The following is a 27,025-nucleotide window of genomic DNA, read 5'->3' as shown; positions in this document are numbered from 1 at the left end:
CAATAAATAACTGGATATTGATTGGCCAGCAGTGAGACAGAACAAATATCTCCAAAAACCAAACTGTCTCAGGCACACCTCCATCAGGGTGGAGTTGTGGGTTGCTCTGATAAGTGGTAATAATGACCGCAAGTCATCACCCTAGGTACTTAAATGAAAACGTGTATTGAAAAGACTTCTTTTCTTTATGACTTCACACGAGACGATTTTTAAAAAAATAAACAGTGCACTAGCTGTCTTGAACCTCTTAGATTATTGCAATAGGATTGTTGTATTTACTTGTAAACTGATTGACACAAGGTTGCATCCTTCCTGATAATAGTAGAATGCACCCCATTCAAATGTTCCTTTTATAAATGTGTATGTAGTTCCCTGATTGCTGTTTACAATGCTGATGGTCAATGCTTCCCCTGACTCATTTAACATTTTATATCTCATTTCTGCACATAGAAAATTAGCAAAGCAGGCAGTTCTTGAGAATGGGCATGACAACCTTATAGAGATGGATGTTTTTACACCACCATGTCACGATGGGAGTTACGGGGACGGGTATGTCATTCTGAAAAACTAAAGCAAAAAGTGATGTGAGCTGCCAGCACAGAATCCTGTGTATTGATGAACTGGAACTACTTAACAGAAATCTCTGTTTTGTGATGGGGTTTTTTTTGTTGATGACATTTGTGTGATGTTTCAAGGCCAGAGAACTATTCTCTGGTTTTGCTTCAGTATAAACGATCTAAATTCCTAATATTAGTTTGTCATGAAGCAACAAAGGAAAATCACTCGTCTGACAGCCTTGCAACAACTCATTTCCCATTCACACCGGCTAGTTTCCAATCATACCAATTTAACCTGTTTAAGCCACTTAAGCTTATTATACTGTTCATTAGCTGACATAGGCATCTAATTACCATTTATTTTCCTTCCTATTTATGATTTCTTTAGTCTGCAAAGTAAAGTGAAACCTGGGATTTTGGATCCGTATGAAGCTATTCCGTTTGGATTGGGCACCAGCATATACAAATATCCGCATTGAGTTCACATTTAGATTTAACACAAATGGAATTGATTCACCAAAATTTAAAATCCTTAATCTTCTGGAAGGAGCACGGCCATGATGTGTTCATGTGACAAGGACATCATATTGATGTTAGTCTGTGAGCTTCGAGTATGTGCTTGAGAGAAAATGAGGGGATTTTTTTCCAGCTTCCCAGGAGAAAGGGCAACTCAGAAATCTGGTCGCTGGTTCCTTCGTCCACCTGGCCAGATTGTTCCAGTGGACGTGGGAAATGGGAGGTGGGTCCCCTCCTAGCCTCTATTGCTGACCTGCTGGGGTGGGCATTTGATTTTCATAGAGTCAGTGTCAAAATAACCCGAGAGACCAGTCAGTCACCCAAGAAACAAAGTGTAAAGCCAGGCCCAAATTGGCCACCATTGCTGTAGCCAGCATCCATGTCGTAAAAAAAAGCCTTCATCTTCAAAGTGGTCAGGTCAAATGTCGCACTGGGATCCAGGATAGGGTAAGAAAAAGAATTGGTCATTGAAATCTCATTGCTGCTCAGTCACTTCTTTTTTGAGTCCAGACTTGCACGTATTTCCATCAAAAGAAACTGTTGCAGTGTTGTCACTCCTGTTACCCTCAGGTTAGAGCTAGTTAGCACCACAGGGCATCTCTATGTGACGGTCTCAGTGATGTTTCCAGCAAGTTGCAAGTTGAACACATTTAACAAGCTTCCCATTGACCTCAATATGTTTAATTAAAGAGACAAATGCCAATCTTTACTGCCCATTCCCCACATTCTTCACCTCCCCCCTCCCACATCCTCAGGAAGGTCAGCAGGGGCCGTAATAGATCTGCATCTGGCCCTTAACCTCCCCATTTTTTTTGTTGTCACTCTGTCTGCATTTGTTCCCAATTCAGAAGTGGAAAATCTGGCCCCTTGTGTTTACTTGTTGTGTTTTCAACCAAGGGTTTGTGGATCAAAATGTCTTCCTCTCCACCAGCCCCATCGGGGGTTCCAGGGTAACACATCACCCCAACTAATGAGCTGCCCACATTGGGCTTGCAGTCACCTAATGTCACTGGAATTTCAAGTAGGTTCCAGCCAGAATGTGTTTTACATCTCGAGGGACTACAAACTGCTTGCTGTTGAGTTTGCTGAAGAGACGTTTTCTTTCACATCTCCCACGTAAGAGTCAACCCAATCCTGCACCTTACTGAGCTTCATCCTATGACACAAGTCTCTGAATAGTGATAGGAAGCAGAACCTCAATCTGATGACCTCTCAGCTGTCTCCTTTCTGGAGAAAGGAGCCTCCAGCCTGCTTACTGTTTCCTGATCATTATAACCTCTCAGTTCTGGTATCATCTTGGAATCCTTTTCTCAATTTTCTCACCTTATCTTGGGAATGCTGAGGGCCAATTATACTGTTCCTGTTGCCATCCCAGGTTAAATCAGCTCGCTGAGCGTATTGCAGTGTTCCTAGCCTGAATGTTTCCATTCCACAATGGACAATATGCTTGGCAACTGAGCAGTTGGTCAAGCCATGTTCTCCTTCTGCTGTCAGCCAGTTGTGGCACCAGCATTGGTTGTACCTCTCAATGGGAAAAGCTGAAAGAAAAGAAAGAGCTTACTTAAATGTAGTGCCTTTTGTGATCACAACACAGCTCAAAGCACTGAGGCTTGCAGTTATTATTTGGACGTAAGCAAGTGTGAACAGCTGGTTTAGACACCGTGAAATCTCACCAGCAGAAATTGAGATTGGCCAGGAAAAGGGCATCAATGGAGCATTCCCCTGTTTTTCCACTGTTATGTCTTTGTGTCCACCTCAGCAATCAGTAGAGATCTCAATTTGGTCTTTTGTGTGAGGGACAGCAACTGGAACAATGTAGCAGTCCCTCACTTCAGGACTGGCCTGAACTGAGATAATCTATCAAATCCCCAAAACATGCTTTGACTCCCCGACTTTCAGTCAGAGCTAAAACTATTACCATGTGACCCATGTTGTTATTTTCCTTGACCCACTATTCCAAACAAATGATTACTTTGTCAATTGCTGACATACCTTCACAGAAAATAGTGCCATAATTCTCAATATGTCATTGTGTGTAAGGTTAACAGTAATCGTTTGTACTTCAGTAGCAGTGCAAACTTTAAAAAAAAATCTCAAGGTGCATTTCTAAATGTTGTAGGGTGGGGGTATTGGTGGCAGCATTGCAAGATCATGCACAGTTGGCTTGCAGGTTCAGCAAGTCCAAAGATATGCAGGTTCGGTGGATTGGCCATGCTAAGTTGCCCATAGTGTCCCGGAAGTGCCAGCTCGGTGGATTAGCCCTGGGAAATTCAGGGTTATGGGTTGGAAAAGGGTGGGTCTGGGTGGGCTGCTCTTCAGAATGTGGTGCACACTCAATGGGCCGATTGGGGCTTCTATCTGAACTGTAGGCATTCAGAGTCATTGCAAAGACAAACAGAATGTTAGCCTTTATTGCCAGGGGTATGGAGTATAACATGAGGGGAGAGTCTTAAAACAGCTGGATGGAATGATGGTGAGACCATCCTCAGGTTACAGTGTAAGGTCTAGAATTGGAGAGCATAAACACAGAACAGGGGGTTGCCCATTTAAAACAGAGATGGATCACAGGAATTCCTTACCACAGACAGCTGATGAGGCTTTGTTATTTAAGTTTTACTGAGTAAGAGAATCGAGGGTTATGGGGAAGAGGTAGGGAAGTAAGTTGAGAATGATCGGATCAGGCATTGAATAGCAGAGCATTGAATTGGCTGATTAACCTACTTCTTGCTCTTGAGGTATTAAAAACAAGGGTCTTGAAAAAGAGAGAATATTTTTCTGTGTGGATTAATAATTATTGGAATTTTCTATCCCAAGAGTAGGGGAGACCGAGTCATTCAATATATTCAGGGATGAGTTCGATTTTTGACCTCCAAAGGAGTGAGGGATTATCAGGTGTCGGTGGGGCAGGCCCTAACTGGAGTTGAACCTTTGATCAGAGCAGGCGCAACCTTATTGCGTGATGGACCAGACCTGAGGGGCGGAATGTCTTCCCAATGCTACAATTTCAAATGCTGTTAAGTTGAGATGCAGGTAAACAGCTTACAAAACTCATTTCAATTCAACCGCCCCCAGCAAATGAGACCCTTTGTAAAGCATATAGAGAGCTAAGTTTTTGGTCACTCCTCCTCCCTTTTCAACTCAGCACCCATTGTGTTCATGTTCCTGCAAAACAGTAGTAGATGTTTTTTCTCCATTAAAGGCACCCTAAAAATGAAAGTGGCTTTTGTTGAACGAGATAGAAGCGCTGGCAGGGGTGACTGTAGGCATGATCGAAGAGCAGGCTTTTGAGACGGGTGAGGTAGAAAAGGAGTTTGGAACAGAAATTTTCGGGGATGAGTCAAGGAAGGATGTAGCCCTGACGGTGAAGCAGAGTTTGCACAATGCGACCAGTTAAAGCAGCCTTGCAGATCTGAGTGGGAGCGAGCAGCGGTGATTTACAATACTCCTCATTTGCCAGAACCATGTATTTACCCAAAAATCCCATTTCCCTGGCTAGCAGACGAGTGATTTTGGAACTCTGATGGCTTACTCATTAAAAATACCCAGACATTAGCATTATAATGGCAAAGTAATTTTAAGGACATAGATTGATTACGTTGGAAGCTGCAGTAAAACTTAATTGGATTATAAACCAGCTTACATCCCTCAGAAAGGAATACAGTTTGTTAAAAATTGCAACCTGATTTTGCCCTGAAGCGTATTTGATCTTTGCCTTGCTGATAGCTCGTGTCACGGCTTGCATCGTTTTCGGTCTGTACTTTCTCAATTCCCTGTCCTGAATGTAGTCTTTGTTTGCATTAATGTCTCAAAGAAACAGAAGTGTACTTGAGAATTGCTTCACTTTGCTAATATTTTCTTTGTTGTTTCGCCTGTTATCTTTCATTTGCGACAGACCTGCCTGAATATTATTTCATTTACAAAATGGCATCAAATGAACCTTGGCTTTGTGCGATGTACTTTGTCATGTAGCAGTTGCATGAAGGTTATAAGTGCTTTTCACAGTTCTCTTCTGTGCTGCTTTCTCTGATTTATAATTGCTGCACCCTGTCATTTAAACCATTATTCGCGCATTTTGTTAAACTTAGATTGATAACATCTGTCAGAACTTCTGTGTCGATCTCATAGGCTGGGTCAGGAAAGTTGTATGCTTAACCCATCTCTCACCCCAGTTTGTTATGCATTAGCTGGTTGTGATCATAGTAGATATGTTGGTTAGTTCAGTTGACTGGATGACTGGTTTGTGGTGCCAGCAGCGTGGCTTCAATTCCTGTGCCAGCTAAGGTTACCATGAAGGTCCCAGCTTCCCAGTCCTGGCGTTCACCTGAAGCACGGTGACCCTCAGGTTAAACAGCCACCAGCCATCTATCTAATGAGAGAATAGTTCTGTGGTGACTTTACTTTTTACCTTGATATGTCAGAATGGGTTTCAGTATCCATAGACAACAGATGGTAACAGGTTCCATCATGGCTTTCTGGTCAGACTCTCGTGTACTCAGTCTGGCTTGTCAAGATGAAGAAAAAGTGGCCGCGTAACTAAGGTCCTTGTAATTTGTAGCCCAGGATCAGAGAGGACAATTCTGGAAGCTGGGAAATCAGAGAAAACATTGTACAGAAAGAATCCACTTGGGTAAAGTGGACAAAATCATAAATATCCTTGCGCGAAGTTGTCTGTGATGTTCACAGGCATGGAGGTAACTAGTGAGCTCTGGACTGCCTCATGAGTGGAGATATCTATCACACACTGCCACTATCCGTGAAGCTGCCTGTTGAAACCGCGCAAGTATAAATTAATCATTTTCAAGCAGATTTGTTTTGATGGCCTTACAAGTTTAGAAATGGGAATAAGAGCTGCACAGTCCCCAGGCACTGTTCTGGCATCCGTATTGTAATTGTTTATGGTTCGTGATACGACCTCTTTATTAGAGGTTGGACAGGTATTCTCGTCAGCGAGATGATATTGCTGACATTGACCTGCACATCAAGAGGATGAAACAGCTCATTTCCGGAGTCGTTGTTACTTCACCAGGGAGATGTTTTACATATAAATAGAATTTATGGAACAGAAGTAGACCATTTGACCCAACAGATCTATGCAGTTGTTCATACTCTATGCAAGCCTGTTCCCAACTTAATTCATCTCAGCCTCTCATCACATCCTTCTATTCCATGCTCCCTCATCAACATAGTTCTTTAAATGCATCAATGCTGTTCATTTCAGCTGGCCACTTTCTAACCAGTGCAACACCAAATTCCTTTTTAAAAGCCTATATGTTTATGGCCCCGAGTTTTTGAGTCCTCGGTAAATATTATGCCCTGTCAAACCGCAATCTGATGACCTCTCAGCCGTCTCCTTTCTGGAGAAAGGAGCCCCCAGCCTGCTTACTCTTTCCTGATCATTATAACCTCTCAGTTCTGGTATCATCTTGGAAAACTGCCTTCCATCAGTCAAGAGGTCAGCTCACCACCATCTTCTCAAGGACAACTGGGGACAGGCAATGAATGCTGGCCCTGCCTGCAATATCCATGTCTCATGTGTGAACAAAAAAACCATCTCCACAACATCTTCGTCTTTTTTTTATTTGTTCGTGTAGCGACCAGAACTGTGCTCGCAACTGCAAAGTATGGGAAGCATTTTCCATCCTCTGTATAGGGTGTCAGAAGATAAACTGCTCAAAGTCACGCAGTAGTGGATCCATGCCCCCTCCCCCAGCCTGGTCACTCTGAATACTGTTCCAGGTTTTTGCTGCACTTTACACTCAGGTGTAAGATGTTTTGGTGACAGATTCAGTCATGACCTGATGAGGTCATGTCCTCGCCATAGTATGAGCTGCCTTGTTGGAAATGCCTGATAAGATGCTTCAGCAGTTGACAGGAACCATTTTAAACTATGAAGGGTCCTCAGCACCTTAGACAGCTGCCACATCTCAACAAAAGAACCTCCTGTGCATTGGAAAATGAAAATCTCCCCTTATCACATCCCCTGGGTTCTATCCTCTACTGGATTTTATAACTCACGTTGGGTTGTAGTTCCACATCGTTCGAATGAGCTTTCCAAAGAGGTGAAAATCAACTTCCATGGGGTATTTGAACTGCCTGTTTTGCACACTGCCAGTTTTGCCCTGCTGTTCATTTCAAGGGAATGGGAAATTGTTCTGTATGTAGGTGACCCATTTTACACCCTTGCTGTCATTAAATATCTCCACATACATGTTTAGACAAAGGCAGTGAGCTCTAGCAGAAGATCCATCTCAATCTTACCTAACACTCACACTTGACATTACTGAATAGGTAGTATAGAGAGGTTCCCCTTCCATAGATCACCTGATGAAGGGGCGACGCTCCGAAAGCTTGTGATTCCAAATGAAGCTGTTGGACTGTAACCTGATGTCATCTGACTTCTGAGTTTGTCCACCCCAGTCCCATACAGGCACCTCCACATCACGGGTACTGAGAGATTAATCAGAGAGCTCTCAGCGCGACCAGAACGCAGAAGGGACAAACCTTGAAGATATTTGTTTAAATCCAATGGGCTGTCTGTTTATCCACAACAGGTAGTGAAATACATTCATGAGTGGATTACATCATCCAACACATTTTGCGAGACAAAAATGATTTTACTTGACCATCACATTAAGTTTTCTGAGGCAAAGGCTGCAGCAACTGGAGAATTGGTGCTTGTCTCAGGTGTTCTTTGTTAGTGTTGAGACAATGTCAATTATATGCCCACATAATTTTGGAACAAGTCGTGCCATAAACTAATGTTAAAACAATTCCAATTCGACTGGATTCACAGCTTTTCAATGCTAATGCAGTGCAGATGTTTGTATGGAAAGCAGATGCAAGCAGGGAGAGTGTGTGTGTGAGAGCCAGCCTCTTTGTTTGGACTTCTCTGACCACTAAAGTGCCCAACCCTGAGCAGGCTTTAGCTGGTGACTCGTTCTAAGAGGACTCCACTATATGCAACCACAAGGGGCACTTGTGGTGCAGTGGTGGTTTGCCTGCTGCGGGCCCAGGAGGCCCGGGTTCAGATGTCTGTCATAACAGGTCTGAATAGGTTGATTCAAATAAATCAAAGAATACTTACAGTGTGTGGAAACAGGCCATTCAGCTCAACAGGTCCACACCGCCCCTCCGAAGAGCATCCCACCCATACCCATTCCCCTACCCTTTCCCTCTAACCCGGCAGTTCCAATGTCTAGTCCATCTAATTTGCACAAACCTGGACACTACAGGCAATTTAGCGCAGCCAATCCACCTAACCTGCACATCTTTGGACTGTGGGAGGAAATAGGAGGAAACCCAGGCAGACACAGGGAGAACGTGCAAACTCCACACAGACAGTCACCCGAGGGTAGAAGCAAACCTAGGTCCCTGGCGCTGTGAGGCAGCAGTGCTAACAGCTGAGCCACCATGCCAAACCACTGAGCCCCTGTGCCAAATATACCTGACTATTAGGGGGCTCTTGTGACACAGTGGCACTGTCCATACCTCTGAGCCAGGAGGCCTAGTTTCTAGTCCCACCTGCTGCAGAAGTGTGTAATAACATATTTGAACAGGTTGATTAGGTAAATATCTACATTCAACTACTGATTATCACTTAAGACTGCTGAGAGACACAGTGTAAAGAAGACTAACCTGACCTCCCTTTCATCAGACGCACTTGACTGCCCCAAGCTGATGATAGAGATCTTGGCATTATCTCTGAACTTGCCTTTGATTCTGATCTGATTAAAAAGGCACATATCTCAGCTGGACACCCATGCTACATGACACAGACAGAGCCGAGTACTGAAAGTGCAGAGCCATTTACATGAATCCTGATGTAGGAACAACGAGCCCTTTTATGTTGCATGTTTTATTCAATCTCAAATTGAGAAGTTTTTGCTCAGGACTGAACTCTTCTCCTGTAAAGCCTCAATTCAATAGTTGGAAACTGATTCAAATAAACACGCCAATAATTCTTGCAAAATACTTTTTAAAAATATTAATCACTCTCTTCAGGAGACTGATTTTAGTGATAAAGTTGAATTGAAGTCTGTCAGAATTATTTTAGAACTCTTTAGCAGTTAAACAATTACTTGAAACTAAAGTGTGCCTCAAAGGAAAGTACACGGTTTCAGATTCTTTCTACACTCAAAGCAATCAGTCTCTAGTAAAGTAGTATTGCTTTTCCTACACTGTCCTTATTAAGGAAGAACGTTATGTGTGTTGAGTAACTATTTCCATTTATTCAGTGTAGGAGATGCCTTGTGGAGTGAACACTTCTGTAAACCTGGATTGTGTGTTTTTTTTTCTCCCAATGCCATTTCCAAACCCTTCAGCCAGCTTAATTTGTCTTGTCCATCCCTTGCACATCAGCATGTTTGTGCACTCAGCTCGCCTGTGCAAAACACCGTGCACTTTATCGATGAACCCCATTGTTGGTTGCTGTGTCTTGCTTGCATATCTTCACTCTTTTTTTCTCCACACTTTCTTTCCAGGCATTTCCTCTTCAAAACTGGGACGGGAACAACGCCATTGTTCAGCACAGCCTCACCTGGTTACACCATGGCCTCAAGTGCTGTCTACTCACCACCTCCACGCCCACTGCCTCGGAACACGCTCTCCAGAAGTGCTTTTAAATTCAAAAAATCGTCCAAGTACTGCAGTTGGAAGTGCACAGCCCTGTGCGCAGTTGGTGTATCAGTCATACTGGCAGTGCTGTTGTCTTACTTCATAGGTAAGTACTCAACCCCGCATCATTAGTTTGGTTGTGTTTTGTGATTGTCTCTGTAGGAAGCAGACGTGATTTCTGAATGATTTATGGCATTATTTATGTCTAAAGGTCACTACAAAATTGGGGAAGTTGTTATGATGTTTCCAAAAGGTCTGATATCAGTGATCTGCTGGAAGCTTTCTTTCCCTTTAGGGAGAACGTTCTCTGCTATTGTTTCATTTTGATGGCTTCCCTTGTGAGCTCCGGTGATATTTGAAGATTTCTAGTGCGTGACCCAGTCACTTACTGAGTTGATGGCCGTACATCAGCTCAGATTGATAAAGGAAGAAAAAGTTACCAAGTGCTTAGAAACAAAAAGAGTCCCATCTGTGTATTTTATTGTTAGATCCTGGAATAAACCAGGTTTTCAGTCTATCTCCCTCTCGATCAGAAAAGATTGGAATTTTACATCAAAAAAACTCAAAACTGTTGTGTAAATCCCAAAGTGGATACAAAATGAATAAGTTATGGACATATCAAAACATATTTATTATTGTCATTGCTGTACATTTTTAAAGAAAAGTACCATTTGTAGTGGAAATGATGGATATGTTCTTGCATTTGTAATTCTAGACATGTGTACAAGATTTAGCGATGTGCATTTCATGTCAATAATACAGTATTGCCTTTATAATTCTTGCAGTAAGTTATCAACAGTTGTTCTCTCTGCCTCATACTAGGGCTCAGCAAAACAAGGCTCAGATTGCTGAGCAGTTGCATATGTTGGATAGTGCAAATGTGCAAACATCTAGCAAAGAGCAAGTCACCCTTAAGTAATGATTCGCGCAGATTCACGTCTTCCTATCACTTACTGTCCAATTTCAACATATGCAGAATGGCCACTTGGCTGAGGAAACGGAGAAAAGTAGATTGCAGTTCTGGAATTAGTCAGAACAGAGGAACATTGTATTCTAGTCTCATATTTCCCCACCCCACCACTGGGAAGTCACATTCAATTCCAGTTGGTTATTGGAACCAGAGTGCAATGTCTCAGGACACAGATCCCAGATTTAGTTCTGTTACAGGATGTTATTAAAAAGGAAAGTATCCCCAGAAACAGATTACTAAAGCTGACAGTGTGCCACCCCCGAGCGTGAAATCAAAATCTGTGAGTTTGTGAAATAGGGAAATAATTTTGTTTCATTGCAAGCACTACCCTGCAGTCCAGTGGAAAGACATATTCTGTAAGGTGATTCGTGGTAATGTCCCTGGGCTAGTAATCTGTGCTAATGTTTTGGAGATATAGGTTCAAATCTGACAATGGCAGATAGTGGAATTTAATTTCAGTAAAAATCTAGATTTAAAGCGTGGCCTAAAGGCAACCCTGTAACCATTGTTTAAAGAAAAACAACCCGTCTCAGTCATTAATGTCCTTTCAGGAAGGAAGCTTCCTGACTTTGCCTGGTCTGGCCAACATGTGACTTCAGACCCACAGAAATGTGGTTGACTCTTAACTGCTCATTAGGCAGTTAGGGATGGGCAATAAATGCTGGCCTGACCAGTGATACCCACATCTCATCAGTGAATAAAAAAGTTACGACCGTGTAATTTGACTGATGTTTGAGGGACTGGCTTTGATCGGACAGATTTATGTGGAAAAGTATGTTAAAGAATCATGCAAAGAACACAATTTATTTAACATTAGAGAAAAGAATTATGTAATACAGTTGCATGGACAAATATGGAAGCTAGATCCCATAATCAATTCTGAGATAGGTAATCAATTCAATCCCCTTTGATGCCTTTGGCTGAGAGTTGAATTTTGACTAGGACTTGGTGGATATCTCATGTCCTCTGCTTCAAAATATATTGTCGGATTATTTACACCTAATGAAGGCTTTGATTTCACACTGATACTTGCTGCTTTGAGTACCATTTAACCTCTGACGGTGTTTGTAGCGATATGGAATAAATTATTATTATTCTCAAATTTTGAAATGGGAGACAAGAAAGCCCCAAAGTGAGGCAGATACCATGTTCCCTTGATGAATACGTTTACCAGCTGACTGCAGTTCATTAGAAGCTATCGAATTCTCATCCTTCCTAAGAGATATACATTCTCTCCACAATCCTTTCACTCCCAAACACTGAGCACTATTCTTGGTCATTTGTTTTCACTAATCCCAGCAGCACTGCTCAGAGGTTAGAGACCGATGTTGTAATTTAAGCAAAAGAAATGAATCCTGATCTCCTTATCGAAGGAAAGCTATACTGGTTTTGGATGCAGTCCAAAGAAGGTTCACTAGGCTGATTCCATGTCTGTTATGAGGAGAGGTTAGTCGAATGGGTCTGTACTTCCTGGAATTTAGAAGAATGAAAGGAAAACTTATTTAAACATGCAAGATTCTTTGGGGAACTTGACCAGGTGGATGATAAGAGGTTGTTTCCCCTTGTGGGAGAGTCTGCATTCTGCATGCTGTTCTGTTACCCCGATGCGCTTACGTAAGGTATGTTTTGTATGGATAGCATGCAAAACAATACTTTTTACTGTATCTCGGTGCATGTGACAATAATAAATCAAATCAAATCAGTTTGAGGATGAGAGTGCGTAATCTCAGAGTAAGAAATTGCCCAGTTGAGAGAGAGATGAGGATGATTTGTTTCATTCAGAGAGTAATGAATCTATGGAATTCTTTACAATGGAGGGGTGTCAAGTCTGTTCAGGCAGAGACAGATAGATTTCTAATTATTAAGGGAATCAAGAGTTATGGGGAAAAGGCAAGAAAGTGGAGTTGAGAATTATCAGGTCAACCACAATATCATTGAATGGTGGAGCAGACTTAATGGGCTGAATGGCCTATTTGTGCACCTATGTCTTATGGTCCTATGGCCTCAAGTCGTATTAATCAAAAGCTCTGACAGTTTTAAGATGCACAAAATAGAAGGGTCTTCTATCTCTCAGGTTTTTCTGAAAGCAAAGCAAGGAGGGTTGTTAATGGTGGGAATACCACATCCCAGGAATTTCCTCAGAGCTGTTTCATCTTCGCTGCCGAAATCCATCGCAGTGCAGAGAATACACCACACATCTGAATAGGTTCCAAAAACAGAGCAGGAGTTGTTCTGAGGAAATCACTTGACGTTTGGTTAGGTCTCATTGGCTACTGTACTATTTCAAAGTGCCTTCAATAGCTGCAAAATAATCATCCTCTCCTGTCATTTGTCAAAGATTCAGCTCGGTTGTCTTTGCAATGCTAGCCATAAAGAGAATACGTTCCATGGTCTCGGTGGCTTCGGTATTTAAAATTCTCTCTTCCCAGAGGCCTAGTATGTCAATCAAACCAAGAATTTCAATAAGTAGTTAGTGCTATGTGATGTAGTTTGAAACCTCTTACTCAGTGATGTCCAATATATCTTGGAGAAGGCGGGGAATCAAATATTCTGGTTGATATTAAAAGGCTTGCTTTTCAATGAGCCTCCATGATTGGAAGAGGAACCCCTCTATGGGCTCCATGTGTTGAATTCTACACCCTCCTTGTCAACAACAGCAGCAACACATTGACACCAGAACTCTTGGTGCTTTCCACTACTCGTTTTTTTTAGCCTTTTAGTTTTAATTTGAAGTAATTAACATTTGGATACTTCAGGACATCTCTTTCTGTATAAAGAAGAAGAAGTGTGTATTTACATGGGGTCTATTGGATGCTCAGTCAGAAGGCGACTTGTGAAACAAAGTAACTAATGCTCTTCTGGTGAATACTGCAACCATCTTGTGTAAAGCAAGATCCCATGAACAGCAGTGAGTTGCGGACAGCTAATCAGTTTTGGTGGAGAATAAATGTCAGGCTGGGCACCATCATGTAAGACCATAAGACATAAGAGCAGAATTAGGCTATTCTGCCCATCACATCTGCTCTGCCATTCAATTGTGGCTATGTTTGTCAACCCCATTCGCCTGCCTTCTCCCTGTAATCCTTGATTCCCTTGCTAATCAAGAACCTATCTATCTTTCTCTGTCTTAAATACAATCATTGACTTGGCCTCCACAGTCTTCTGCAGCAATGTGTTCCACAGAGTGGCCACCCTCTGGCTGAATAAATTCCTCCTCATCTCAGTTCTAAAGGGTCAGCTCTTCATTCTGAGGCTTATCCTCAAGTCAAGTTCCAACTAGTTGAAGCATCTTCTCCATTTTGGACGGCACAGTGGCTCAGTGGTTAGCACTGCTGCCTCACAGCACCAGGGATCCAGGTTCAATTCCACCGTCGGGCCACTGTCTGTGTGGAGTTTGCACGTTCGCCCTGTGTCTGCGTGGGTTTCCTCCAGGTGCTCTGGTTTCCTTCCACAGTCCAAAGATGTGCAGTCTGGGTGGATTGGTCATACTAAATTTCCCATAGTGTTCAGGGTTATAGGGGGATGGGTTTGGGTGGGTGCTCTGAGGGTCAGTGTGGACTTGTTGGGCCAAAGGGCCTGTTTCTTCACTGTCGGGATTCTGTGTCCACTCCAGGCCTTGCAGTATTCTGTAAGTTTCAATGAAATCCCCCAATTATCCTTCCAGACTCAATCAATCACAGACCCAGAGTCTCAACCTCTTGATAATGAAAGTTCCTGCTCTTTAAATAGTTATCTAGGGTTTAATTTACCCCCTCCTCCCTTGCCCTGAGCCAGAGATCCTGACTTTTAAGCCTGGGGTTCAGAGACACCACCTCGACCTGAAATCTAGCCCAGTCGAATGTTTTATAGACATTTGAGAGAGCCTGTTGGCCCTCAGATTAACCTGTCATTGGAAACCTTCCAACAATGCAGCACACAGGTCGATATTGCACTGAAGCATCAATGTTGAAAATGTGATCAATTCCTGGAGTAAAGCTTGTACACATTAGTTTGAGGAAATGGTGCTGCCACTGAGCTGTGATGATACAATAGCTTTAAGAGGTGTGTTTGGTCCTGGATATTTTCTATGAAAAGAGGTTGAGACAGAGGTGACAAGCAGTCTGTTCCAAGCCAATCATGTAAACAGTTTATGAGGCCTTAAGAGTTCTTTCGAAAAAAAAAAGCTTGGAATAGAAGCAGCGTGAAGGAGTGGGATCAAGCTGCCACAGAACCAGGACTTTCGTTTAACTTTCAGTAGTTGTTGGGGTTTGGAAGCTGCTACCTATCTCTCCTTGCTACAGCAAAACATCGAAGTTCTCTCTCTCTCTCTCTCTGAGTTTTCTCTTGATGTTCTTTCCTCCAAGACTGGAGAATTGCATGTGAGGCAATTGATGTTATTGAATTTGCCTTTGCCAAGGATGTGCTTACGGGATGTTACTATATTGGGGACAGTTGCTGTTTAGTAGTTAAATAATCTACTATTCTGTTAAGTTTTCATATAGAGTTAAAATTAGACCAATTCTTCATTCTTTTATCTGTATTGTAACTAGTATAAGAATAAATTGTGTTTTGCCGCAAGCTTGTAAGTTTGACCAATCAAATTGCATCTGGAGCACAATGCCTTACACTTGCCTTGAAAAATAAGAAGTTGCATCCAGGCTATCTTCTTAATGTATTTTGAGGGAGTTGGTCTAATCCGTAACAGAGCCTAGTGGCATTTTGTGCATTTAGTAAGAGAAATCCATTTGAATTTGAAAATAAGCATTTTTGTTGCCAAGCAAAGTAATAATGTAACTGGAGTTTGACATAAGCCTGTCTGTTTGTGCTGAGCTGGTTTGTAAGTGTGCAGTTGAGCCCAGTCCATGCTGAAAGGCATTAGTGATTGGTGTTTTCTATTTGTTTTAGGTGCACCCCTGCACTAAGTCAGTTTGATCGACATGGCCAGAGGAGGCTGACATTTGCACTCACAAACCATCTATCTCCATTCTCTTTTGAGGCATATTTATGTAACATCATTTCACTTAAGTACTGGTTTATTTCCTCAGTGCACCTTTAGGTTGGAGGAAATGTAATAAGCATCACAGGCAGCTTCAGCTGCAATTTCTGTTCAGGCTCGGAGGAACTAAACAGAGTAAAGACTTCCAGTTGAATGGATGTCAGGTACCTTCTCTTGACTGAGTAGACCACTGGCAATACATTCGTGGGCCGCTTCTTCAGGTGAAGGTATCAACTTCATTGCATTATGCTCACAGCTGGAGTGCAATATACCTTGAAGGCAAATTCTCATGATTGGATCACTGTATCATAGCATGTGGCCTGATCTCCATCTTACTGAGTCCTCTTGCATCGTGTTGCACTGAGTGAAGTGTGCTCCAATTTTGATCTGAAACGTACAAGAAAGACTCTCACAGAGTGAGGAGTTACGGTATGGAATGCACTGACTGGAAATGTGGTGGATGCAGGTTCAATTGAGGCATTCAGGAAGATATTGTTTGATTATTTCTATATAAATGGTGTGCAAACGATAAGGGGAAAAGACAGGAGATTAGCACTAGGTAGTAGAACTGGGGCAAGCATGGTGGACTGAATGGCCTCTTTCTGCACTGTAACAATTCAGTGAATTGCTTGCTGTTAGCCAAGAAACACAAACATTTTCTTGTTTGTAATTAGTGTAGATAGAAGAGCTCTAATAAAAGCCAATTGAATTTTTAAGGACTATGTTACACTCATCTCATCTGTATGCTAAGGAACTAGCGTACATTTCAGCACATCAGCTACGAATGCCGTGCTGAAGGTATAAAGCCCATCACTGCAGGTACAGGAGATCATAAAGGCAGCACAGATCTGGGTTAACAGGTTAATAAAGAAACAATGCCCAATGCCAGAGATCACATCAAGCTTTAGCATCTGCTTAGTGGTCAGTTGTTGGGTAGCATGGACACTTGTTACGTAACAGGAAACTCGTGGCCTGTTAGAATAATTTTTTCAAGATATTCTGTGTTTCCAGAGCCATCCAGAGTCAGTTTCATGCTGTTAGCTAATGAACAGAATGGTGTCAGTGCCAGGGAGATGTAATGTTCCGAAGCAAGGCTGATTCATTCAAAGGGCGAAGACCTCAAAACAAAATTAAGCATTTCCAGCAAAGTCCTGCCCAAAATAAGGAAACCTTAGGCTACCTCATCCTCCTCACTGATCCTCAGTACCACCCCCCACCCCATTGCAAACTCCTCTGGATACCCCTGTTAACTTAGCTGGTTGCCAGGGGCCTTTCCAATGGATCCTTGATTGTGGCCTAATGTCAACCCGATTTCCTCTCCTGCAAACAAGTGAGGCAGAGATTTCCTCTTGGTTTTGATCAGGAGGCTGAATGTGGAACTGAGGCCTAGGAGACAAAAGCCCTCTGCTATTATCAGAGGAGTAAAATTTTGTAACGTTGCCAAGTTGCTACGGTACTGATGGAATAACAGAAAATGCAATGCTGATTTGAATGTGCACCACTGGCTCAGGGCCAGCTCCCCTTGTGCTTGTGTTCCCTACTCTTCAAAGTGCAGACGTTCCATTGGAACATGATCAAAAGAATTCACAACATGCATTATATGTGATCATTCTAAAGTCTGCACACTGCTCCTATGCCAAAATATGTTGCAATTTCACCCAGAGATTGCTTCAAAGTTGGGCTTTTTCACCACAGATCTTGTCATCATGCCATCTCTCCCTACCTGCCCAAAATGCACATGTACACCCAACCTTCTCCATCGTTTCAAACACTTCCTAAATCAGTATGTGCCATACAATACCGAAGCAGCAATGTACAAAGCCCAGAGGCTGTATGTTGAAGGGGTCTGGTTGAATGTGGTGGTGTGAGCAGTGTCTAAGATTCCCACTTTCATTGACTTAAAACAGAAGTTTGGAAAATTTCCAGGAAGTTATGCAAACAAAAGTTTTATTCTTTTGGATGGTCTTTGTCTCTCAGGATATGAAGGCATTAATTATTATTGGTCATATTATGAATTTTACTTTTTGATGTGTTTTTACAACCAGTAACAAATAGCAAGCTCAAGCCACAAAGCCCAACTCTCTTTATGTGCAGCTCCTCAGGTCCACATATAGACTTGGCAAAAGGCAACATCAGTTACAGCATCCCTTGTTATCTTTATGTCATACCCTCAGATTCATAGCTTCCAGTGTGTTCAATAATTTAAAAAAACATACATTTGTTCCTTTTGCAATCCTCATGTCATTAATCCTCAGATACAGGGATGGGCTTTTTAACCTTCTGCCTTACAACAAAGATATGCAGTGAAACTTATAATAACTGGAGCATGTTAATAAGAAAACTTCTATTTTATAACTGGCAAAATGAAGACCTTCATTTCAGATCCATAAGACCCCTTCGTTAGAAGTGAATTTATCATTGAACAACGGTGTTACGGACTTCCAGAATACTTTGGAGGTGTAGTCCCTGTTGTAATGTAGAAAATGTTGCAGCCAGTTTGCACACAGCAAACTCCCGCATAGAGTAAATTGCTTACAGCAGATGACCTGTTCCTGTTTCAGTCATGTTATGTAAGGCATAAATATTGACCAGGCCTTGATAAAGAATGCTCTTAACTTTTTTTTCACCTTCATCTGAGAGCACAGAAACCATCTTGATTTAAGTTTCATCCGAAAATCAACATCGCAAACCATGCATCAGTCCCTCAGTCCTGAAACATGAGCCAAAGTCATGTGCTGAAGACTGTAGGACTTGAAATCTCCAGTCTTCCAAATCAGGGGCAAAACTGCTACCATTGAGCACCTCATTGAAGTAGAAACTGTTAACAATTGATAGTTGATAGACTATTTCAAAATTCCACATTTTAAGACGTTTACAAAAACAACAGACTAAAAGTATGATTGACTAAATGTTATATTTGTGGACAACTTATATGTTAAACCACAGAACAGAATACTGCCCTTCCTTATTTTTAGCCCAAATGAAAAACACACTTTACAGGTATATTTCACTCTTTTCTACTTTAGGCAGGCATTCATTTTTTTTCAGGCTGAATCCAATTCTTAGGTTCTCAGGATTCATTCTGATTGTTTTATTTTCTCAGACTAATAATTTGTAAACTTAAAACTGTTTTTCACACTGAGATTTTTCTTCCATTGAGACTCTTGCTTTAATCCAAATGAAGCAATGCCTTCAGCCTTGATATTCAGAGGTACTGTACAAAAGCCTGCACCCTCATCTCTACACTTTGTCTGCCTCTTTCACCTCAGCAACGCGAATCACATGGGTCTTGTATCACGGTAGAAAGTTAATTAGCCATCCATGAATCCCCAACTCTCTTTCATCCTGGAACAAAATGGTTGATTGCAATTAACAACGTGACATTCTCAACATTTTTATGAGACTTTGGAGTCTCACAGTTTCTACTGTTAATACACAGGTTGCTGTCATTGTCTCCAATCATAAAAACCTTTCACCATCTTCCCAGTAAAGCGATCCAAACTTTCCTTTTACCTCTCAACAGTCAAACAATCTGGGCTTACTGTCAGTAGATTTCAGCTGAAGTTACACAACCCCCTTTCTTTTACCCTGAATTTAAAGATATAATCTCAAAATACAATAATCGTGTAAACCTCATAATTATAACAGAAGGCTTGTTGATTCCTTTCCCTATCGAAATACAATATTGACCGAGGCAATTAAAACTTTTTGGAGCTGCTTTAACTTCTAATTCAAATCAGCTGCCCCGAATCTGCATTCCACCCTCACTGAGCTAGACTGATGAAAGCCAGCCCCACTAGCTGGGAAAGCTGCAAGCTGCCAGAGGGACCACGACACAGCTGTTTAGTCAGGCTCACATGAGGGAGCTGTTTTTTCAAACATGCTGCTTGCATCAACTTGCTGCTTCAGTGTGAAGATTCTTTTGCAAGTTTGCAACTGAGGTGGTCCAGCTCAATCCCCAAAAGGACCAGGATACAAATTAGCCAACGGAACACAACATTAAATCTTCCATTTGCAAGCTACGGTTTTGAGAGTTGGACGAGGGTGCAGTTTAAGGTTTAGCTGTGACAGCGTGCCAGTAATTTGCGATCTGCACTCCATTATCTCTGCAATAGTGTACTCAGCTGACCACTTTTTCACCCTTTTAAATGGATTGGTTCCATCAAGCACAACCAGCATTTGCACAGCAGATCTCCAGTACCTCATCTTCTGGCATTTATGCCATTTTGGGCCTCCCGGTCTGGCGTGGTGATCTCCCAGCCTGGCACAGCAGTCTGCTCCCACAGAGGCCTCCTGGCATGGCATGTCACCGGTGCATGTGTGGAGCCAGGGCCCAGTACGGACTGGAAGCTGGGTGCCAGGTTGGTCTGTTGTGATGAACTTTTATTCCTGTAATGCTGCACATCTTATTTCTCTCTCGTCTAAGGTCTTGTAACTAGGTACTTCTGTATCTAAGTTGGCACTGTAATTGACAAGATATAAACCTTACACTATATTCATCGAGTATATGTAACAATTTTTTGATATTTGCTGGATAGTTTGACTCAGCATGGAAACATAATTTTGTTGCCCAGAAACGTGACCCAGCTGAACCTGCCTCTGACAAGTGAGTGTCAGACGTTGAAGCTTTCATTCTTTCTAAGGAGACACCCATCACATGTTAGACTGTTTGCATTTTGAAAATCCATACACTTTGGCATCCTCAGCTATGTTGGCACCTCTTGTCCTTAATTATATGAAAAAATAAATTGTATTTGCATTTATTTAGATAGTTAGTTCTTCTTTCTGTCTGGCCTCCAGCCACCCATCCAAAGAGATACAACTGTTGACAACTATGGTTTGTCACTGTCTATGTGGACGTTGACTGCATTGCTTCATCAAACCTTTCCAGGAGGTCCTAGCTACAGGAGCATGACACAATACATTCCAGGCAAATTCAGCACTGCTTAATGCTGCAGGCCATTCATTTTAAAACTGCAGGGCCCAAGAAAATCCAGAAGAAGCACTGCGCTGTGTATCCTGAAAATCCAGTGCTCTGGAATATTTGACACCACATCACTAATACTGGATCATTTCTTTTCAGTGTGTTAAAAGATAACTTATTGCAGTGATAGCACTTAATGATTTACAAAACATGCATTTGTCTGGGAATTTCCTCACAGCTGCACTGCCACACTCTGACTTTCTGGAATTGCAACATCAATGAGTCAAAAACAGAGCAGGGCTTTAAATTGAATACAGTCATGGAACAAAAGGGACAGTAGCGTCAAGGATACAGAATTGACTGACTGATAGGAAGCAGACACGAGTGGTTACTGGATATTTTTCAGGCTGGTGGAAGGTTTGTCATGGAGTTCCCCAGGGGTCTATACTCAGACCCTTGCTTTTCCAAATATATGTTTACGTTGAAGGCTTTGGTGTGCAGGGACAATTTCAAAGTTTGCAGATTATACAAAAGTTGGAAGCATTGTAATCTGTGAAGATGACTGCATAGAGCTTCAAGTGGATGTAAAACGTTGGTGGAGTGGGGCAGATAAGTGATAGATGAAGTTCAACACTGAGAAGTGTGAGGTGATACATTTTGGTAGGAACACCGCGGAGAGGGTATGAACAAAGAAGAAGAGCACACGGTTCCTCAAGCCTGCTCCGCCATTCAGTAAGATCATGGCTGATCTGATTTGAACCTCAACTCTGCACAAATCATTGAAGGTGGTAGGACGTAGAAAGAGAAGTTAATAAAGCATACAGTAACCCAGGCTTTATTAGTAGGGCCATACAGTACAAGAGTAAAATGCAGGCAAGTGGGACTTGTTTGGTTTGGGAACCATTGTGGGCGTGGACTAGTTGGACCTAAGGGTCAGTTTCCATGCTGTATGACTCTACGACTCTATAACTTCTTTAAGACACTTGTTAGACTACAGCTGGAGTTCTATACACATTTCTGGGTGCCATGCTGTCAAAGGGATGTGAATGCATTGGAGAGAGTGCAGAAGAGATTTACAAGAATGGTTCCAGGAATCAGAAACTTCAGTTACAAAGATAGATTGAACAGTTCAGGACTGTTTTCATTGGAGAGAAGGTTACGAGGATGCCTGACAGAAGTTTTCAAACTCATGAATAGATATGGAGGAACTGTTCCTGCTTGTAAAAGAAACAAAAGCAAAAGGACATAAATTTAAAGTAATTCACAAAAAAAGCAAACATGATGTGAGAGAGAACATTTTCACGCAATGATGGCTCAGTCCCGCAAATGTGGTGGTGGCAGAATAAATTGAGGCATTCAAGGGGACATTGGATGATGATTTATATGGAAACAGTATTCGGGGTTATGGGAAACAGGCAGGAGAATGACACTAAATCCATAATGTACATGAGAGCTCTTGCAGACCCAATGGGCTGTTAGGCCTCCTGCATGATAACACGTGTGATTCTGAGGCTCCAGCACTGTACCCAAAAATTAAAATAAAAGATGAAAATGTAAAACATTTCCCCAGTTCTCAGACCTCACACAGAATCCTAACAGTGCGGAAGCTGGCCATTGGGCCTGTCAAGTCCACTGTGACAAGTGCCCCAGCCTTCCCTTATTGCCCCATACACCATCCATGTCTGCACATGCCATCTCATGTCCCTAAGAATTCTTCGTGTCATCTCAAGCTCTGTATGCCTACTTTTGCCCTTTACATATGTCATGATCCATCATTTCAACTTAGTGTCAACTCATTTCAACCCTCATTTTACCCAACACCCTTTCCAGCTTCATGTATTACTTTACATTCTAGCTGGAGATGACAAAATAATGGGGAGTGTTCTCTCATTCATTAAAACACATTTGATAGGTTTTGATACACATTGACAGCTTGGACAGTTAGAGTCGTAGAGAGGTACAGCACGGAAACAGACTCTTCAGTCCAACTCATCCACCCCAACCAGATATCCTAAATTAATCTAGTCTCATTTGTCAGCATTTGGTCCATACCTCCCTAAACGCTTCCTATTCAAATACCCATTCCAGATGCCTTTTAAATGTTGTTATTGTACCAGCCTCGACCACTTCCTCTGGCAGCTCGTTCCATACACGCACCACCCTTTGCATGAAAAAGTTACCGCTTAGGTCCCTTTTAAATCTTTCCCCTCTCACCTTAAACTCATACCCTCTGGTTTTAGACTTCCCCACCCCGAGAAAAAGACCTTGCCTATTTGCCCTACCCATGCCCGTCATGATTTTATAAACCTCTGTAAGGTCACCCCTCAGCCGCCAACGCTCCAGGGAAAATAGCCCCAGCCCATTCAGACTCTTCCTATAGCTCAAGCCTTCCAACCCTGGCAACCTCCTCATGAATCTTTTCTGAACCCTTTCTAGTTTCACAACATCTTTCCAAAAGGAGGGAAAGCAGAATTGCACGTAGCATTCCAAAAGTGGCCTAACCAATGTCCTGTACAGCCAAAACATGACCTCCCAACTCCGATACTCAATGTGATGACCAATGAAGGCAAGTAAAGCAAATGCTTTCTTCACTATCCTGTATACCTGCGATTCCACTTTCAAGGAACAATGAACCTGCACTCCGAGGCCTGTTTGTTCAGCAACACTCCCCAGGACCTCTCCATAAGTGTATAAATCCTGCCCTGAATTGCCTTTCCAAAATGCCGCACCTCACATTTATCTAAATTAAACCCCATCTGCCACTTCTTGGCCCATTGGTCCATCTGATCAAGATCCCATCGTACTCTGAGGTAACCTTCTTCTCTGTCCGCTACACCTCCGATTTTAGTGTCATCTGCAAACTTACTATCCATAGTTCCTATGTTCACGTCCAAATCATATAGATAAATGACAAAAAGCAGTGGACCCAGCACTGATCCTTGAGCCACACCGCTGGTTATAGGCCTCCAGTCTGAAAAAGCAACCCTCCACCAACACCCTCTGTCTTCTACCTTCAAGCCAGTTCTGTATCCAAATGGCTAGTTCTCCCTGTATTGCATGTGACCTAACCTTGCTAACCAGTCGACCATGCGGAACCTTGTCGAACGCCTTACTGAAATCCATGTGGATTACATCGGTCACTCTGCCCGTATCAATCCTCTTTGTTACTTTTTCAAAAAACTCAATCAAATTAGTGAGACACAATTTCCCACGCACAAAACCATGTTGACTATCTCTCATCAGTCCTTTCCTTTCCAAATACGTGTAAATCGTGTCCCTCCAACAGTTTGTCCACCACTGATGTCAGGCTCACCGGTCTATAGTTCCCTGGCTTTTCCTTCCTACCTTTCTTAAATAGTGGCATGACGTCAACCAACCTGCAGCGTTCTGGCACCTCACCATGGCTGTCAATGATACAAATATCACAGCAACGGGCCCAGCAATCACTTCCCACAGAGTTCTAGGGTACTCCTGATCAGGCCCTGGGGATTTATCCACCTTTATGCATTTTAACATGTTCAGCACCTCCTCCTCTATAATATAGACATTTTTCAAGATGTCACTACTTATTTCTCCATGTTCTCTATCTTCCATATTCTTCGCCACAGTTAAACACTGATGCAAAATACTCATTTTGTATCTCCCCCATCTCCTGTGATTCCACACATAGATGGCCTTGCTGATCTTTCAAGGGTCCTGTTGTCCCCCTAGTTACTCTTTTGTCCTTAATGCATTTGTAGAATCCCTTTGGATTCTCTGTTACCCTATTTGCCAAAGTTATCTCATGTCCCCTTTTTGCCCTCCTGATTTCCCTCTGAAGTATACTCCTACTACCTTTATCGTCTTCTACGGAATCACTTGATCCCTGCTGTCTGTAGCTGACAAACGCTTTCTTCTTTTTCTTAAAGAAAACCTCAATTTCTCTAGTCATCCAGCATTCCCTACACCTACCAGCCTTGCCCTTCACCCTGACAGGAGCATACTGTTTCTAGACTCCGGTTATCTCATTTTTGAAAGCTTCCCATTTTCCAGCCATCCCTTTACCTGTGAACATTGGCCCCCATTCAACTTTTGAAAGTCTTTGCCTAATACCTTCCTCCAATGTAGAACTTTAACTCTTAGATCCGGTCTATCCTTTTCTGTCACTATTTTAAAACTAATAGAATGGTGGTCACTCGCCCCAAAGTGCTCCCCCCCAACAATACCTCAGTCACATGCCCAGTCTTATTTCCCAAGAATAGGAAAAGTTTTGCACCGTCTCTAGTTGGTGCATCCATATACTGAATCAGAAAATGTTCTTGTGCAAATTCCTCTCCATACAATCCCTTAACACCATGGCAGCCCCAGTCTACTTTTTGATAAATTAAAATCTCCTGCCATAACCATCCTATTATTCTGACAGATAACTGAGACATCCTTACAAATTTGTTTCTCAATTTCCCGCTTAATAGTGATGGTTCTATGATTCAATCCCAATAAGATGATCATCCCTTTCTTATTCCTCAGTTCCACCCAAATAACTTCCCTGCATGTATTGCCAGGAATATCCTCCCTAAGTACAGAAGTAATGTTATCCTTCATCAAAAACGCCAGTCCCCCTGCTCTTTTGATCCCCTTTCTATCCTTCCTATAGCATCTATACCCTGGAACATTGAGCTGCCAGTCCTGTCCATCCCTGAGCCACGTCTCTGTAATTGCTGTGATATCCCAGGCCCATGTTCCCAACCATGCCCTGAGTTCATCTGCCTTACCTGTTAGGCCTCTTGCATTGAAATAAATGCAGTTTAATTTATCAGCCCTACCTCATTCTCTGCTTTGTTCCTGCCTGCTCTGACTGTTTGACTTACTCCTTTTCCCAACTGTATCAGTCTTAGACTCATCCCTTTCCTCACTATCTCCCTGGGTCCCGCCTCCTGCTTTACTTGTTTAAATCCTCCCCAGCAGCTGTTGCAAATCTTTCTGCCAGTGTAACAGTCCCCTTCCAGTTTAGCTGCATCCATTCCTTCATATCCAGGTCACTTGTACCCTACAAGAGATTCCAATGATCCAAAAATGTGGATCCTTCTCCCCTGCACCAGTCCTCAGCCATGCATTCATCTGCTCTATCCTCCTATTCCTACCCTCACTACCTTTTGGCACCGGGAGTAATCCAGACATTACTACCCACGAGGACCTCCTTTTCAGATTCCTGCCTAATGTCCTATATTCTCTCCTCAGAATCTCGTCCTTCTCTCTTCCTATGTCGTTAGTTCCAATGTGTATAACAACCTCCTGCTGGTCCCTCTCGTCTTTGAAAATATTCTGCAGCCTCTCCAAGATATCCTTGATCCTGGCACCAGGGAGACAACACACCATTCTGATTTCTTGCTGTCAGCCGCAGAAACGTCTGTCTGTGCCTCTGACTAGACAGTCCCCTATCGCAGTCGATCACTTGGAACCTGATGTACCTTTCATTACATTAGAGCCAGTCTCAGTACCAGAAACCTGGCTGTCAGTGCTACATTCCCCTGAGAGTCCATCACCCACTACATCTTCCAAAACAGCGTACTTGTTTGAGACGGGGATAGCCACAGGAGACTCCTGCACTACCTGCCTCCCTCTCCTACCTTTCCTGGAGAACACCCATCTACCTGACTGTATCTTCAGTTTATCTCCCTTCCTGCAACTGCCATCCATCACACCCCCCAGTTCCCGTAAATTCCTCATTGCCTCTAACTGCCACTCCAACCGATCCAGGCAATCCGATAGCATTTACAACCAAGCACACTTCCTGCAGACATAATCATCAGTGACATGGAAATTCTCCCTAATCTCCCACATCCAACAGGAAGAGCACATCACTCTACTAAAGGCCATCTAGGCACCTTAACAATCTACTGACCCAGAAAATAGCACAGCCTTACTGCTCTAAAAACTCTGCTCCAGGCTAACTTAGTACCTATGTTTTACATTTTTAAAGTTTAATCAAGAGACAGGTCTCAATAAAAACATATAATCAAAATGAACCCACTCCACTCACTGTTGTAGATTTACAAAAATAAGCTAGCCACCCAGCTGCTCCCCTGCTGTAATCTCCCCACACAGGTTTCACCAAGGTCAGCAGTGAATTTCGCTTTTTGTTTAATTTTCTTAGATGAACTCCACTGTCCAAATAACAGAGGCAGCAGCTGTGAAGGTTCACTGCTGGGTCAGACAGCAGTGTAAGTTTCTTTCTCCATTGATTCACTTCCCACCAAGTGGTCACTGCCTTTGGCTGCCTTCCTCCTTTTTAAAAGTGCTGTTGTTTTGATTTATTTTCCCCCCAAAGTTCTAAAACAATGTAACAGCTTATGAAACAGTCATTACTGATCCTAGAATTTGAGGAAATCAGCTGAAAACACTGAAAATACCTCAAAAAAACGAGTAGAGATAGTAGGAACTGCCGATGCTGGAGAATCTGAGATAACAAGGTGTAGAGCTGGATGAACACA

At 42.5% G+C, this 27,025-nt stretch overlaps 1 protein-coding gene across 1 annotated transcript in view; it reads left to right on the top strand.

Moving 5' to 3' along the window:
- The window catches only part of LOC109932135 (teneurin-3), a 793,882-nt gene that overhangs the window by 575,481 nt on the left and 191,376 nt on the right, over positions 1–27,025 (top strand). Inside the window, exons 8-9 of the mRNA XM_048594011.1 lie at positions 451–549; positions 9,554–9,792. Coding sequence (XP_048449968.1) covers positions 451–549; positions 9,554–9,792 — 338 coding nt within the window. The remainder of the gene's footprint in view (positions 1–450; positions 550–9,553; positions 9,793–27,025) is intronic.

Source organism: Rhincodon typus, chromosome 3 (genome assembly GCF_021869965.1).
Source record: "Rhincodon typus isolate 14 chromosome 3, sRhiTyp1.1, whole genome shotgun sequence".
NCBI lineage: Eukaryota > Metazoa > Chordata > Chondrichthyes > Orectolobiformes > Rhincodontidae > Rhincodon > Rhincodon typus.
This window is presented reverse-complemented; position numbering and strand designations above follow the sequence as displayed.